The sequence below is a fragment of the Pleurodeles waltl genome, chromosome 4_2 (genome assembly GCF_031143425.1).
Source record: "Pleurodeles waltl isolate 20211129_DDA chromosome 4_2, aPleWal1.hap1.20221129, whole genome shotgun sequence".
Classification (NCBI taxonomy): Eukaryota; Metazoa; Chordata; class Amphibia; order Caudata; family Salamandridae; genus Pleurodeles; species Pleurodeles waltl.
Window position 1 is genome coordinate 807294937 of NC_090443.1, and position 14976 is coordinate 807309912.

The window sequence follows — 14976 nt, forward strand, 5'->3', positions numbered from 1 at the left end:
ACACCCATGGGGTTGGCCAGCATGGACGCAAAACCTTTATGAAAAATGGCTGGAAAGCCATCCGGGCCGGGAGCCTTGCGTGTAATGAGATTATCAGTCACCACCCTAACCTCATCCGGACTGATGTCATCCTCTAACAAATTCAGTTCATCAGGGGGTACATAGTTCCAGAGGTATTCATCTTGGTGATGTTTGTCAAGATGTTGGGCTTGATATAATGCAAATAATAGGTGTGGAAAACCGACATAATGTCTGATGTTTCAGTGTGTCTGCCACCCTCCTCTTCCCGGATTTCTGAGATGTGACTGCATGTGGATCGTATACATATTTTATGGGCTAAAAAGGTGATCGGCCTTGTCCCCGTGCTAGTAATATGTTTGGCCAAAGTACAGGAGCTTTTTGGCTGCATCTTTCATTAGCAAATGTTCTATTTCGCCTCTAATGCATCCAAGGCCCTCTGTGAGCCCCTTCCTTGAGTTTTGAGTTCCTGGTTGCGAAGATTGGCTGTTCTTTCAAATGCTGCTGTGTGGGATAGAAGCTCTCCTCTAAAAACCGCCTTTGTTGCCTCCCACAAAGTCACAGGAGAGACATTGTCCGTGTCATTTTCATTAAAATAGTGTTCAATTGTATCTTTTATGCGATCACGAAAGGAAATCTCGTTCATAATCCATGGTTTCGGAAACTGGATGTGGAGCGCCAGGGCTCATGTTGAGCTTCACGGGTGCATAATCGGCCAGGACCTTGACTTCTATTGAGGTATCGATTAGACAGGGGAGCAGCGATTGGGAAACAAGGAAGTACAGGACACTTGAGTAGAATGTATGATCACATTCTCGGGGTGATGGTGACACCAGACATCTACCAATGAAAGGTCAAGGAGGCCATGGATTGGGTCGTGGGTGGAAAGGGTTTTACCTGACGGGGGTGTGAGCAATCATACTTAAAATCAAAGGAAACATTTAGATTGCCTCCCGATAGCATGTGTCCTCTCCCCCAGGCAAAGAAGGAGATTTTGGGAAAAAGTTCAGCGTAGAAAGCCTTCCTCTCGCCATGGACCAATGGATCAAAAAATGGTCATGAGGGTTTTCCCCAGAGACCCTCTCATGCCCACTGTACGACCATGCCTCTCCATCTGAACTCTATCAAGAGTAAAGAGGAGGCCCCTTCGGAGGACAATAGCAACACTTCTTGATTTGCTGGAGTATGAGAAGTGGTACTGAGTAGGATACAAATAGGAGAGTAGGTACCTAGGATCCATCCTAAGCAAGTGGGTTTCCTAAATAAGGCTGAAGTCAAAGTCATGTTGACGCAGTCAGTTTGTTAAATCCCTACGTTTACTGATTAGTTGAGGCACTGAACATTTAAGGTAATGATGTGTAGTGACTTCCTGGGCAAGTATATGGTTTGATCCCCTTATCTTGGAAGGATATGACATCACTCCCCCTCCTCTGTCATCATTCAAGGATGTCAAGAAGTGTAGAAAAATAACAAAAAAACAAATAGAGGTAGAAAAAAGAACAATTGTGGTGCCTCGCTTGGACCCTGTAAAACAGGAGGCCCGACAAACAACACCCAACAAGTATGTAATATAGAAAACATCTAGCTGCATACCATTAGTTCAAAAGGTGGGGGGGCTAGCTCATCATCTGAGGACGCTTGTCTTTGTTCTCTCCTGGCTTGCTGTTTCTGTTTGTGCTCCTTCTGTTTGGTCGACCCTGTTGTTTGGCAGCGCTAACCTCCCCCGCAGTCTACCATTGACTAACCGTGCAGGTCACGAAGATCCTCAGAGTCTGGGACAGGGGCATTCCTAGAGCCCAGTGTGCTTCCAGTGATGTCCGGGTGACAACACTCTTTTCCTGGAAGCTAAAGTGGAGGCAGAGTGGAAAGCCCCATCGGTAGGAGATTTTGTGGGCCTGACGATGTTGAGTGACATCTTTAAACTCTTTACAGCAAGCTAGGGTGTAAGCCAAGACATCCTGGTAAATGGACATATTATCACCTTGAAATACTATTGGTTCTTGTTGCCTGGCCACCTGCATTATCTGTTCCTTTAAGTGAAAGTAGTAGACCTGGGTGAGGGTATCTGGATGTAGATTCTTCTGCTACTGGTACAGGGAGAACACTGAGTGAGGCCGAGGAGATCTGGTTGGTCATCCAGCAAAAGAGGAAGGTAGGCAAAGAGGGCCTGTACGCTGGCCTCAAGATCTTCTTGTAAGACAGAAAAAGTTAAGCCTCTGATGCACTCGTTTCTCATCGAGTGGGTTTCTTGGTCATAAAGTTTATCGTGGAGTACTTCATGGCTCTTTTCCAGTTTTGCATTTGTGTGCTGTTTGATCCATGTTGTCTTGCATGTGCTCCACCACAGTGCTTCAACTGCAGTCAGGCGGGAATCTGTTTGACACAGTGACTGGTCCAGCTCAGTAATGGTGAAGGCCTGGCGAAGTGAGGAGATATATTTGCGGAACTCGAATAGCAACAATTGGGTCAGTGGGCCCAAGGAATGGAGCCCTCCACCTGGTCATGAGTCGTAGTGGTTGGGGCCTCGCCCTATAGATGAGGGGAGTTCACTTTCTGTAACATGACTTTAATAGATGAGGGGTGAGTGGACTTGGCTTTATTGGATGTCATTGTGGACAACAAAGGATGAAAGTGTACGAGGGCCACCAATGTTAACTCACTGCAGGTGGTTGAGTGGAAGTAGTGCAAACGTCTACTGGGCCCCCTCAAATCATTGGGCCACCAGCATCTTAAGGGTTAGGTGAAATATGCAATCTGGGTTCTCCAGAAGTCAATATGAAGTCACAGGGTGAGAAGGGGCCCCAGCAGCCACTTGTTCCAGTGCCCAGCAAGACTAGGGTCTGGGCCAGTGAGGCCACCTCCCTTATAATCCATTTGTTATCCTTCAGCGTGGGTCCGGTTGTCTAGAGCATAGGCCAGTCAAATATAGTAGCTCTCCCTGTGTACTGAGGGAGGAGGGCCCAAGGGAGAGTGCTATCAGGGCGCTGGAGTAGAGGGCTACTTCTCCGGGTTCTGGTCATGGCGACCCTCCAGGCCAAGATTCCATGTGGTCCACAAGTGCGGGAAAGATCACAGTGGGTGGGTAAGGTGAAATAACATTGGAAAAGCAAGCAGGGCCAGGGTTCTCACTCTCTAGGCATTTATTGAAAGCCAGTGGCCTCAGCAAGGACACTCCTCACGCAGACAAAGTCAGTCAAACTAGCCCCAGGCTGGCAAGAATGTTCTTACTGCTAGTCAGACCACAATGCAAATAACTCCTGAGAAGCCACCAAGTAGTGCGTCAGCAAGGGTGCCAGGGAATACGCCTCTCCTCCAGGCTGGCCCCAGCCCCACCTCCTCAATCCGCTGCTGTCGTGGTTGAGGGCGCCCCACCGCTCCGGACATGGAGGACAATGTTGGGCCCTCTCAGTGCATGGCTGCAAGATATGGCATGGCTGCAAGATGGCCGCCGCGGTGGCCTCCAAGTTGACAAGGCTCGTTTCACTCTGCTGGTCTTTGATACCCACCAAAGAGCCCACCTGGGCCAACCCCAATGTTCAGGGGCCAAGGGACCCCACCTGAGGACATCGCTGGTGGGGATCCACTGTATTTTTAGGGAGGTAAGAGGAGCAACAAAGGGAGCTTTGGGGAGACGTATGGTGCCTGGGCTCTGCCCTGCCCATGTCCCCTACACTAGGCCTTATTTATGGCTAAATGGCGCAGTGCAGCAAGTCGCCTTTCTGCGCTGCATCACAGGGAAAGGGCAAGAATGTGCCATGTTTATCCCAATACAGCACATTCATGTCCTTTCCTCAGAGCAGGTGCACACAATGGATAAGCTAGTGCGAATGTAGGCACCCTTGCAACATGGTGCAAGAGTGCCTCTGTTACATGTAGGATTGTTTTTGTGCCGAAACGGGCACCTTCATGCACAAAAGCAATCCCCTGCGCCTTTTTCCTCTATGAGTGCTGCTGAATGTAGCACACATAGAAAGAGGAAAAAACAAGGAGAAATAAAGATACTACTCCTTATTATGCCTTAGGTTTTGGCACATTCCCAGTTTAATTCTGCTAAATCTGGGAATGTGTCAAACTCCATGGCTGTTGCATGGGAACACCCATGCTACACCCATGAAACACCCAGGGATCGCCTCTCTGGGGTAAAGTAAGGCAACATATCGATTTACGATGTGTTGCTTTACTCGAGATTTATGAACCCACCCACGGTCCTGCACGGTGGGCTTGCCTGGCTTTATAAATCTCATTTTTGGCATGTGTCGCTCTAGCACCACGTTGCGTGGTGCAAGAGCGATGCAACAGGGCTTGTAAATAGTCCCCACTGCTTACAGTACCCACTTTTCTACTCGTATCCGCTTCATTTCTCAATGTAGTTTCAGTGACTGTGAGAAGTTTGATACATGTAAAGACTGTCCGTAGTAGAGCATTAGTTATGTAACAGGGCTTGAGTATCTGCAGGAACTTGGTTTTCCTTGAACAGTTGTGTACAACAGAACACCTTGTGCAATACAGGTTACCCTTTTATCAATGGTTGCTAGCCAACATGAATTCTGCTGCCCATAAAGTGTATGGTATGGGGTCAATGTTGCACATTTCACACCTAACTATAATGTTACTTTAACCTTTATTTTACTGTGAATTTCCACATTTAAAAAAATCTTCATTAAACTTGATTTTGATTATACAAATGTGTCAGGTACAGTGGGCCAAGATGAAATTGCCTAGTCAGCAGTTCATGTCACATAGAGAAGTAGTAATATATGATAGACCAGTTGGCTGGATGACTAAAAAAACAGAGATTACATGCCAAGCCTTATAACAGGAGGGAGAAAACTGAGGGACAGATTTAAGAGCCCCTAGTGCCACAGTGCATAACTTTTCATGACGCTCCGGTGACGCTGTGCACTGTGCCATTATTTACAAGAAGGTGCAACACCCTTTTTGTGGAGTTACGCCTCCTTGAAAATATGGGCCCCTCCGACGCAGTTTTATGTGTCAGAGGGGCATGCAATGGATGTTGCAGTTGGCATTCCACTGCAACACCCATTGCTTTTGACGCTGGCCCAGATTTACGAGTAATATTAAACCTGTGGCAGCACAAAAAACTAATGCCACTCCAGGAGTGCGAGGAGGCATACTTTTATTCCTCCCTGTTTTTTGATGTTTCCATGTGTGCTGCATTCTGTAGCACACACAGAAAGAGCAAAATGACATGGGTGGTTGCTTATGTGCAGGTAAGATGTCCCTTCCTGCACATAAACAATCATTCCAAAATCACACTGGTACTTCAAGCAGCACACATAGAAGTGCCAAATCACCATTATAAGATTGTTTATGTACAGGAAGGGACATCTTCCTGCACATAAACAATCTATCCCCTCAACGTAGAAACGCTTGCACTATGGTGCAAAGATGCCTGCGGCGGCGCAGACAGCTTAATTCAGCGCCGGCGCAGGGGGAAACGCAGGAGTGTGCAGTATTCCTGTAAACACGCCACATCCCTGCATTTGAAAAGTGGCGCAGTGTGCTTCTGTTATTTTTGCCGCAGCACCGCGCTGCGCCACTTTGCCATAGTACTGGGCCTGAGTCCCTTGGCTTCACGCTTGGAAAGTGAAGATGGAATCAAGCCATGCAGTTAGTCAGTCTCAACTGCAGGTAGGAATAGAAGAGACCCCAGTGCCAGCATAGGTTTATCAAGAGTCATGGAGTGTGCAGGATAGGCATGAGGTCCAGATGGTTTCGAAAAAATGCAACTGGTCATTGAGTATATACATCAAAAGCTTGTGAGAGGCTATTGTTGCCATGGTCAGGCTCCAGTCCACTAAATTAGGGATGTGGGTGATTTCCAGCGATGCAAGATACAGAGTTTCACCACTGACAAAGCTGAAGTGAGCCATCACCGTTTGTGATTGTCCATGGCCAATCACATGGGAATTGATGTAGAAAGACTAGCTCGACTGAGGGACAGAGGTCCAAATCACCGGGCTGTTGCAAGGACTCCCCAGCCCTATTCCAGTAGTCTTGCATAAGGTCACAGGACCATAGTATGTAGATAATATTGGCCCCAGGTGTGTGGCAACTCTAGCAGATGTCAAAGGCCAGCAGGCCTGCACAAAGCAGTTTACTTGGAGGCCAGTGCTACCCGTTAAGTATTTTAAAGTAGCTGAATTTCAATCGTGATTCACGGAGGTGCTTTTTATGAGTAGTCCAGGTCTTATCCATTGGGACTGTAGACTAATGTGGGTGCCAGAGAGCCAGTAGATGTTGGGAAATGCCCATCTACCTCCAAGAGATAAAAGACACACTACATCTATTAGAGGGGATAACTCCGAGGATGAGATTTTGGTAACTATAGACAGAAGCCCTGTATATCAATATCTCACAGGAGGAATCACTAAGCATATTGGATTTACTATTAAAGGGCGAGGATTGGGACTGTATTTCACCCACTGAATTCGTCCTAGACTGTGTACATATTGCGTTGACTAATAATTATTTCCAAAATGAGAATTAATTTGTTTTTAAATCAAAATTCATGGAACATCAGGGGGGAGTGCATTTGTGCTCAGCATGTCTGTATGTGCATGACTTCGAGACGAGATATGTCCTGGATGATGACAACCCATACCGAAAGCACATAAGACGATGGAAACATTATACATCGATGATGGGCGGAGGAGAGTTCTGGCCCTCGGAGGGCCCAAGGGAGACCTTAACTAGGGAAACCAAGCTATAGTCACTAATCACATTGTTTTTTTAAGTATTTCATTTTCTTGGGTGATTAAAAATACTTTCCTTTACAGAAAGATAATCACTGACCTGGACATTAAATTACTGTGTTTCTTGGTTGAGCTCTTACCACCCACACTACCTTCCTGAGTCGACTATGAATGCTTTTCCTCACTACCCTGAGAGTCAAGTGCGGAAATAGTTGTCTTTGGTACAGTTTGAAAAGCCATGGTGGAATGAGCGCCAGGTACCAGTTGAAAACTAGGTTAACAACCATGGTTGGGACTCAGAGGGTTGCCAATGCTCAATTTGGCATTGGAAAGCTGAATGTGATTCCTTCTACATCCATTTGCAAAACCCAGAGACCGGGCTTCCACAGCTTTGTGGCGGAATTCCCTCCCTCTTATTTAGCCTCTTATGCCTCATACAGCTATAGCCTTACAGAGAACCTTTACTTGCAATCCGACTCCTTTTATAGCCAAATAGTGGCAAGCACAGTGATTTCCTGTCACAGCAAACAAGAGGTACCTGGTGCCTAAGGCCATGGCGGAGTTAGGGAGCTGTCAGCAAAGTACAGAGACCACATGAAAAAGACCCAGAGCCTCATTTGCAAGGTCCGTGGCATAGGGGGGTGCAGCAAGTGCCTTGCTGCACCAACCTGCGCCACCGAGAAAGGGCCTAAATGAACCGTATTTACAAGATACAACGCATTCCTGTCTTCTCCCCCAGCGTTGGCGCACAAGTTGCCGCTGTGCACTAATGCAGGCACCCTTGCACTGTGGTGCAAAGGTGCCTGCATTGTGGGGATAATTGTTTTTGTGCAGGAAGGAACACCTTCCTGCACAAAAGCAATCACAAGAGGCGTTTTCCTCTTTCTATGTGTGCTGCAAAATGCAGCACACACAGAGGAATAAATGGGGAGAAATAAAGATATTTCTCCCAGTTTTGTCACTCTTACATCACCCCTGAGGTGGCGTAGAAATCTGATGCATTCCCAGACTTGTAAATCTGAGAATGTGTCCGATTCCTTCGTTTTCCATAAGTGTTGGGTGGGAGGAACACCTCGAGCAACACCCATGGAACTCCCCTTTCACGCAGTGTTATGTGTGAAAGGAGAACCATATTTACAAGGTCATGAAAAGCCATGCAAGTTGGCTTTTCATGTCCTTTAAATATGGGCTGGAACACAGCGCCACTGGAGCATAAAATAAAATGACAGTGTGCCTCTAGGGCATCGTAAATGACCAATGCTATTATCTGCTGGGACAGAATTGTTGGGTGATTCCTGTGCCCATCTGCAGGAACAGTATACACTGTATTTGTGAATACCAACAAACGCTTGATTTTCTGGTTATGTCCAAATTTACTGGAGGAATCCCACACTGGAGAGTCCCCCTGCAGCCACCTCCCCTAAAAAAAGCATTAACACTTCTGCAGCATTACACCACTGTAGGGTAACATCTGGAATGAGGAAATTGACTTACTAATACGGGTCACCTTTTGCAATTAAACTGCACTTCTATATCAAGCCGTTCACATGAGTAAGTTGAACCTACACACACACTTAGAGAATTGGGCCTAAAATGTTTACAGTTGTGCAATTTGCAGCCAACTTCCTTTTGTTAGCTCATGTCTCTCACCGGCAGCTCTCAGTGTATTCGAGCTATACATTTTCACTGCTGTGCTCACTTGTAAATATTTTGAGATACCAAAACATGTTCACAACAATTTTATATTCTCGCGTGTTGAATAATTAATTTATTTACTGTCCTACACCTACTGTAAATCTTAGCCCTTCATTCCAAAAGTCGCTCGTCTTGCACAACGTATTATCCCTTTCTTCTTGGGATGAGGCCACATAGGGCAACAACATTATGGCTATCTTTAAGACTACCTTTCAGTCACAATGTCGGACTCAATAGTTTTGCAAACTTGTATCCTTCCCAGGCAGCAAGCACAATACTGGATGTTTTTAGAAGTGCTCAAAGAAGGAGCTTTGCTGCATCAGAATTCTCCTGTTGCATGCTAAGTGGTGCACAATTTTCCAGAGTACCAAGGGTCATGTGTGTACTTGTACAGGGCCATCCAAGGCTAATTGTGCTACAAGGCTTTGTACAGTCACACATTCATGGAACCAGGCCTATGGAGCACCGATTCCTCAGTGTATGAAATAATTAGTTTTGAAAAATTATAAATCTGACTCTATGACTTCTAATTCATCCTTTAGTCTTCACCTTAAAATACATTTTAAAAGCTAATTCTATTGAGACCAATTTTTTAAATTCATAGGTATTACTTTTGTTCTTGGATTTCAACTTCTCTTCCAGCGTTAACTATTAAAGCCAACTCCTCCTCTTCTTTCATCTCCTTCATGTCCACCCCTCTCCAGAAAACCTCTCTCATTACCCCTCCATGTCCTCTCAAACTTTCTAAATACCAACCCACTGTCCTTCAATGGGATATTACAAAATATCTTCTTCATATTTCTTCCCGTATCTCCACCTCTGAAAATATAGTTACCCCCCATTTAAGCCAAATTTTGCTTAAAATACTTCTTAACTCCTCTCCTTCTACACCTCTACCTCTACTTCACCTCACTCCTCCTCAGCCCACCTCTTCTTTTTTGGTGCTTCCCCTTCCCGCTCTTCTGTTTGACTCCACTCCCCTCCACTCTCTTACCCTCCCACATTCTCATACACTGCGATTCCAAACATCTAGCACAGCTACGTAAATACCAATAAACCCCTATCATTTCTATTTTTTATTGATTGTGCCAGCCCACTCATACTTATTCATTAAAATTAGTGTGACGCTTTTCAAGTGATCCAAGATGAACACATCCTGGTATTAGCTTTTCTCTTGTGAAAAAACTCAGAAGGAGTAATGCCTGTGGTGGAGTGAGTTGTCGATTTATAAATATTCACCTTCTTTTACAATTCTTTCTTCTAGCAAAAACTCTCCCTGCTAAAATCGTATCTAGAAATCTTGTCACATCACATGTCTCAACCAAATTGGTAATAGTGACTTCAGGCAACCATAATATCTACTAAAGCAATAGCATACTTATCTATACTAGACATTCTGATATACCCTATGATGTCCAAAACTACATCACACCAAGGTTCCTTATGTACCTTTTTATGACCATGGGCTGCACTTTACACTCTATGATTTTGTCACTATTTGAACACTCCACACATTCTCTCACTGGCTTTTCAATACAGAGATCCATTCATGGTCATCAACATATACCTCTCAATCTCTCTTTGGTTTTTGAAATCCCTAGTGACTTTCAATCAATCAGCCAATCAAACTGGCTTTGTAAAGCCCGACTAATCACCCGTGAGGGTATCCAGGTGCTTTCATGGGTAATATCAATTTATTTTCACCTTAGGCTAACAGGATGAATTATTCTTGTCCTACATATTAGCAATCCTCCTGATGCAAAAGTTAATTTCTAACTTTCCGAAAACCTTTAGCTTAATCTTGACGTTTTTGCATTCCCTTTCCCACACTGTTCATACACCTGAAAGCCTCCTGTAATACAGAATAATTATCAATTTCTTTCAACTACTGTTCTTCCTTTATAATACGGTTAGACCTGTCAACCTTATGGTGGTCTTCTCCCAAACTTTTTAACTGCTTGCTTCCATCTTGTCTGCATTTTTGCTCTGTTGGCCTTAGGACTTTACCGCTGCTAATCAGTGCTAAATTGCATGTGCTCACCCCCTAAACATAGTTTGATTGACATACACCTGATTGGCATATTTAATTTACATGCAAGTCCCTCGTAGAGTGGTATATCATATACACAGGGCCTGTAAATGAAATGCTACCAGTGGGCCGGCAGCACTTATTGTGACATCCACTTAAGTAGCACCTTAAAATGTGTCCCTGGCTTGCCACTGCAGCCTGAAGACACTGTCCCACTGCCATGTTAGCTTGACATTTAAAATCTTTTGCCAAGCCTTAAACTCCCCCTTTATTACATACATGTCACCCCTAAGGATAGCCCTAGATAGCCCATACGGCAGAGTACTGTGTAATTAAAAGGTAGGACATGTAGTTTTTAGTTTTACATGTCCTAATAGTGAAAAACTCCCAAATAAATGTTTTCACTACTTTGAGGCCTACTCCTACCACAGAATAACATTGGGGATTCCTTATTAAAATTAATAAGTTGTTACTCCTAAACCAGAGGTGGTAGATACATCATGTTTGGTATTTAAGAACTTAACAGTAAACCTTTTTTAACAGAAAAGTTGGATTCATCATTACAAGTTTGAAAATGTCACCTTTAGAAAGTTAGCATTTTCCTGCCCTTATCCCTCTGTGCCTTCAGCCCGCCTTAGGCCACATGACTGGGTGTATCTGACAGGTGAGACTTTGTGAATTCACCCTAGACTGTCACTCAATAGATGGATTAGCAGAGCCCCAATGGGCCATTAACTGACCTGACTGGGACTTGCAACTGAATAGGCTGGGCTCTGATACCACACAAGAGGCTTAGCAACCCCTGTATTGTCAGTCCAGCCAGCTAGCACCCTGCAAGGGATTGTGGCTGTTTTCTTGACCAGGGCTCACACCCCAGTCAACCAACAACCCAATTTCGTACAAATACCCTTACCAATTACGCATACATCAAAGTCACTGTCATCATCATCATCATCTTTATCCAAATGTTCTTCACCATTCTTATCACTGATGAGGCACGAGCAGCAATCTGCCAGTTGACGTTCCTTGTACATGTTACCTCAAACTGAAATTCCTGAAGGAACACACCCACATTTTAATTCTCACTGAAATAGAATCAATTCCTTTCTTTTCAAACACTCCCTTTAGAGGTTAATGGTCAGTCTTGATTTCAAATCTACTGCCCCAATCAAATTTCTTTAACTTTCTTATTGCCCAATGAGCAGCTAAAATCTCATCCTCCTTTACAGAATAGTTTAATTCTGCACCTTGCAATCCTCTAGAAATAAATTATAGTGCACTCTGCACTATATGTGCATTGAAACACTGCTCCCAAACCCTTCGAACTGGCATCTGTCATGATCACAGTGCCATGTTATGTACATTTGTAGAGTGCACTATCACCTTGGAGGGCACCCTGGTGCTGAGCACGTGTAAGTCTAGGCACACCTAGGGCGTAGTGGGACTACTAAAAAAAGCCAGGTTTTTAGCTTGCTGTGGCAATAATTAAAGAAACATGGAGGAATCTCACATGCATAGAAAGGCCAGCCCATGCTTTAAGAGTGATGCAGGGGAGGGCTTGAATAACAGATCTGTTTTTTTGTATATGTGGAATTTGTGCGAGTAGGAGTTTGGCAGAGTGGAGGTGTCTTGAAGGTTTATGAAAGCAGATTCTGGGCCAGTTGTAGGTATTGCCTTGAAAGTGTGGGTGAGTGGTTTGAATTGTGCTAATTTGTAAATGAGGAGCCAGCGGAGCCTCCTTCAGGTGTGGTGTGATGTGTGGTGTTGGAGGAGGCTGACAGTGATCTGGTCACTGAGTTCTGAATGGTCTTCAACCTTCTGAAAAGTTTTTTGTTGATTCAGGCAAAGAGGTTGGTCCTGTAGTCCAACTTGCTTGTAACCAGGGCATGCATGTTGGCTATCCTTGTGCTGACTGGGAGCTAGGTTCAAAACTTTGTAGACTCTGGGCTTTTTCAAAACACAATTTCAAAACATGGAACTCCTTCTCACATTCTTTATCACACTGAAGCACAGCTTCTTCCTGAAACAAACTGCTCATTCTTTTAGTTTTCTCTGTAGAATTAGTTATAGACTTACTATGAAACTCTGACATACCTAAGATTTTTACCACTTACTCCTTGCAACAGGGCTGGCATGTCACCAACTGATTTTACCAATTTTCATTTAGGTTTAGTACATGTGGAAGTAATCTTATGATTCATATCATCAATCTGTCAAATTAAACTTACACTTCTTGGTTTTTAACATTAGGGCACATTCCTTCAATTTCAAAAGCACCTCATGTACTCTGAACACGCTCACTAATATTGCCTCCAGAAACTAAAATATCTTCTTGATAAACCTTCATCCCATGCACTCTCTTCAACACATTTTCTGTGGCTCCCTGGAACACTGTAACTGCCAAAAAAAGGGCAAACGACACCCTCAGAAACTTAAAGTTGCCAGTAGGTTTCACAAACGCTGTAAGATCCTGAGATTCATGATGTGATCTTACCTAGTGGGATGCAGAAGTTAAATCTAGCGAAGAAAAGTGTGTTGCACTTATTAACATTGACAGTATTTCTGTTTCATTTACTTACTTTCTTTTGAGAGCTTTTTCATTTTTATTTTATGAACATATACATTAAGGCACCCCTCACCAATGCAACAAGGTTGAATCAATTCAGAGTGAAATTATCCAAGATATTTATTAAGTTACCACTCCTACACTAGTCCTCCTTTCAGCTCACAGCTGGCAAATCATGGTCCTATTATTCTACCAAGTATTCTAAACAGAACTGACCTGACAGTCTTAGGATGGAAAATACCACAACTTGCTTACCTTCAAAAATTGATGCTCCTTAGCCCATGTGCTATTAGCTGGGTCTGGGACAGGTATGCTGCACCATCTTGGTAATATTATAGACAGGACTGAAATTATTCTAGAAAGAAAGCAATTAAAATATAATTGGATTTTATCTGCCATGTGCTACACTTTTAGAATCAGTCATAACAAGAGAGGCTAATGGCTTCTTGAAATCCCTGATGCCTGTGATGATATTGGTAAGGTGTTTTCGTTATGACTAGTATGTTAATGATGTGAATGATGAGACTGTGGTCTGTTGGTTGTACCATCACCTTGTGTGCCAATGTCAGGCTAAGATCAAGTGTAATGCAGTAACTCACTACACTTGACTGAAAATTGTGATGCTTGGTGAAATTCTAAGGGGTTTGATGAAGCATAAGATGTAATTTCTGGTGAGCTGAACATGAAGTCTTAAAAATGCAAATCACAACCATTTATCAAATGAATATTCCACATACATTGATGCACCCAAAGAAATCAGAACAGAGCCCAGACAAAGTACTGACATATATAGTGCCTTAATTCCAAAGCACCTAAAATTATAGTATGAACACATACTACAAGCGCATTGCTGTGGGTGCGTTAATACCTTTACAAAGAGCCCTGTATGGCAACATCATGAAAACCTTCTGTGTGCAAACAAAATATAAAAACAGAACTAGAATGGATAAAAACATACGTGCACAAACATAAACAAAACATTACCATGTAACAAAATATGTTCAACTCAATATGCGCACATCACATTGCAGGCCCACGAATAGAAAGCACCCTAGGTACCAAAGATCAATATGGTACATGCATGTTCTGGGTTTTCTTTAACCGCTCAGGTGCCCGGTACGAGCTGGTCTCGTTCTCAGTCACGGTCGCCATGTGCTGAGGACAAGACCAGCTCGTCCTGATATGGGACCTCTAGCCTGGCACCTCCTCCCCTTGGCAGGGATGGAAGGGGAATCGCTTTCTCTTCCACCCCAGTCCCCCAGACTTCCTGTGGCATCTGATGATGTCAGCGCGCAATCCTGTACTGACCTCATCAGAGGCTGCCTTCAGCTACCAGCTTTAGCATTTCTCCTCCGATCACGTGAAGGGGGCAAGAGAGGCATCGAAGGAAAGGAAAGGACTTTCCTTTCCTTTGATATCTCTCTCAGCATTTCACTAGGGAGTTTTAAAATGTATTTTATTTATGTAATAAGGGGAGCTGCCCCTTGGGAAAGGGCCAAAGGGCCACTCGCCAGGGGGGGCAAATTATTTTACAGGAATCACTGCATCATATTTCATATCAGTGGAATGGTAATGATAAATCCTCTTTACTGGTAAAGTTGGATTTGTTATTACTATTTTAGGAATGCCACTTTTAGAAAATTGACATTTCTCTCCTCTCACTGCCCTGTGTGCCTGGCAGCCTGTTTCCAATACACGTCTGGTCTGAGATGGGTGACAGCTACATTTATGCATTGCCTCCAGACATCCACAACACAAAACACTCAAATGCATCTGCATTCATCTACATTACTGGGCAGGGAGGATTCATTCCTAAGTAGGGAGGTTGCGAAGGGCGCACACAATTCAAAGGGTAGTGGCCTGAGTCCCTCACAAAGGGCTGATTATCTACCCACTGACAGTTTGGAGCCAGGGCTAGACTGAAACGGTGACCTGTGCACTTCAGAGAGATC

The 14976-nt window shown here is 44.1% G+C and overlaps 1 protein-coding gene across 1 annotated transcript in view; it reads right to left on the minus strand.

Moving 5' to 3' along the window:
* The window catches only part of IL12RB2 (interleukin 12 receptor subunit beta 2), a 323099-nt gene that overhangs the window by 21472 nt on the left and 286651 nt on the right, over nucleotides 1–14976 (minus strand). Inside the window, exon 15 of the mRNA XM_069232470.1 lies at nucleotides 13280–13379. Within this exon, the coding sequence (XP_069088571.1) occupies nucleotides 13280–13379 (100 nt within the window). The remainder of the gene's footprint in view (nucleotides 1–13279; nucleotides 13380–14976) is intronic.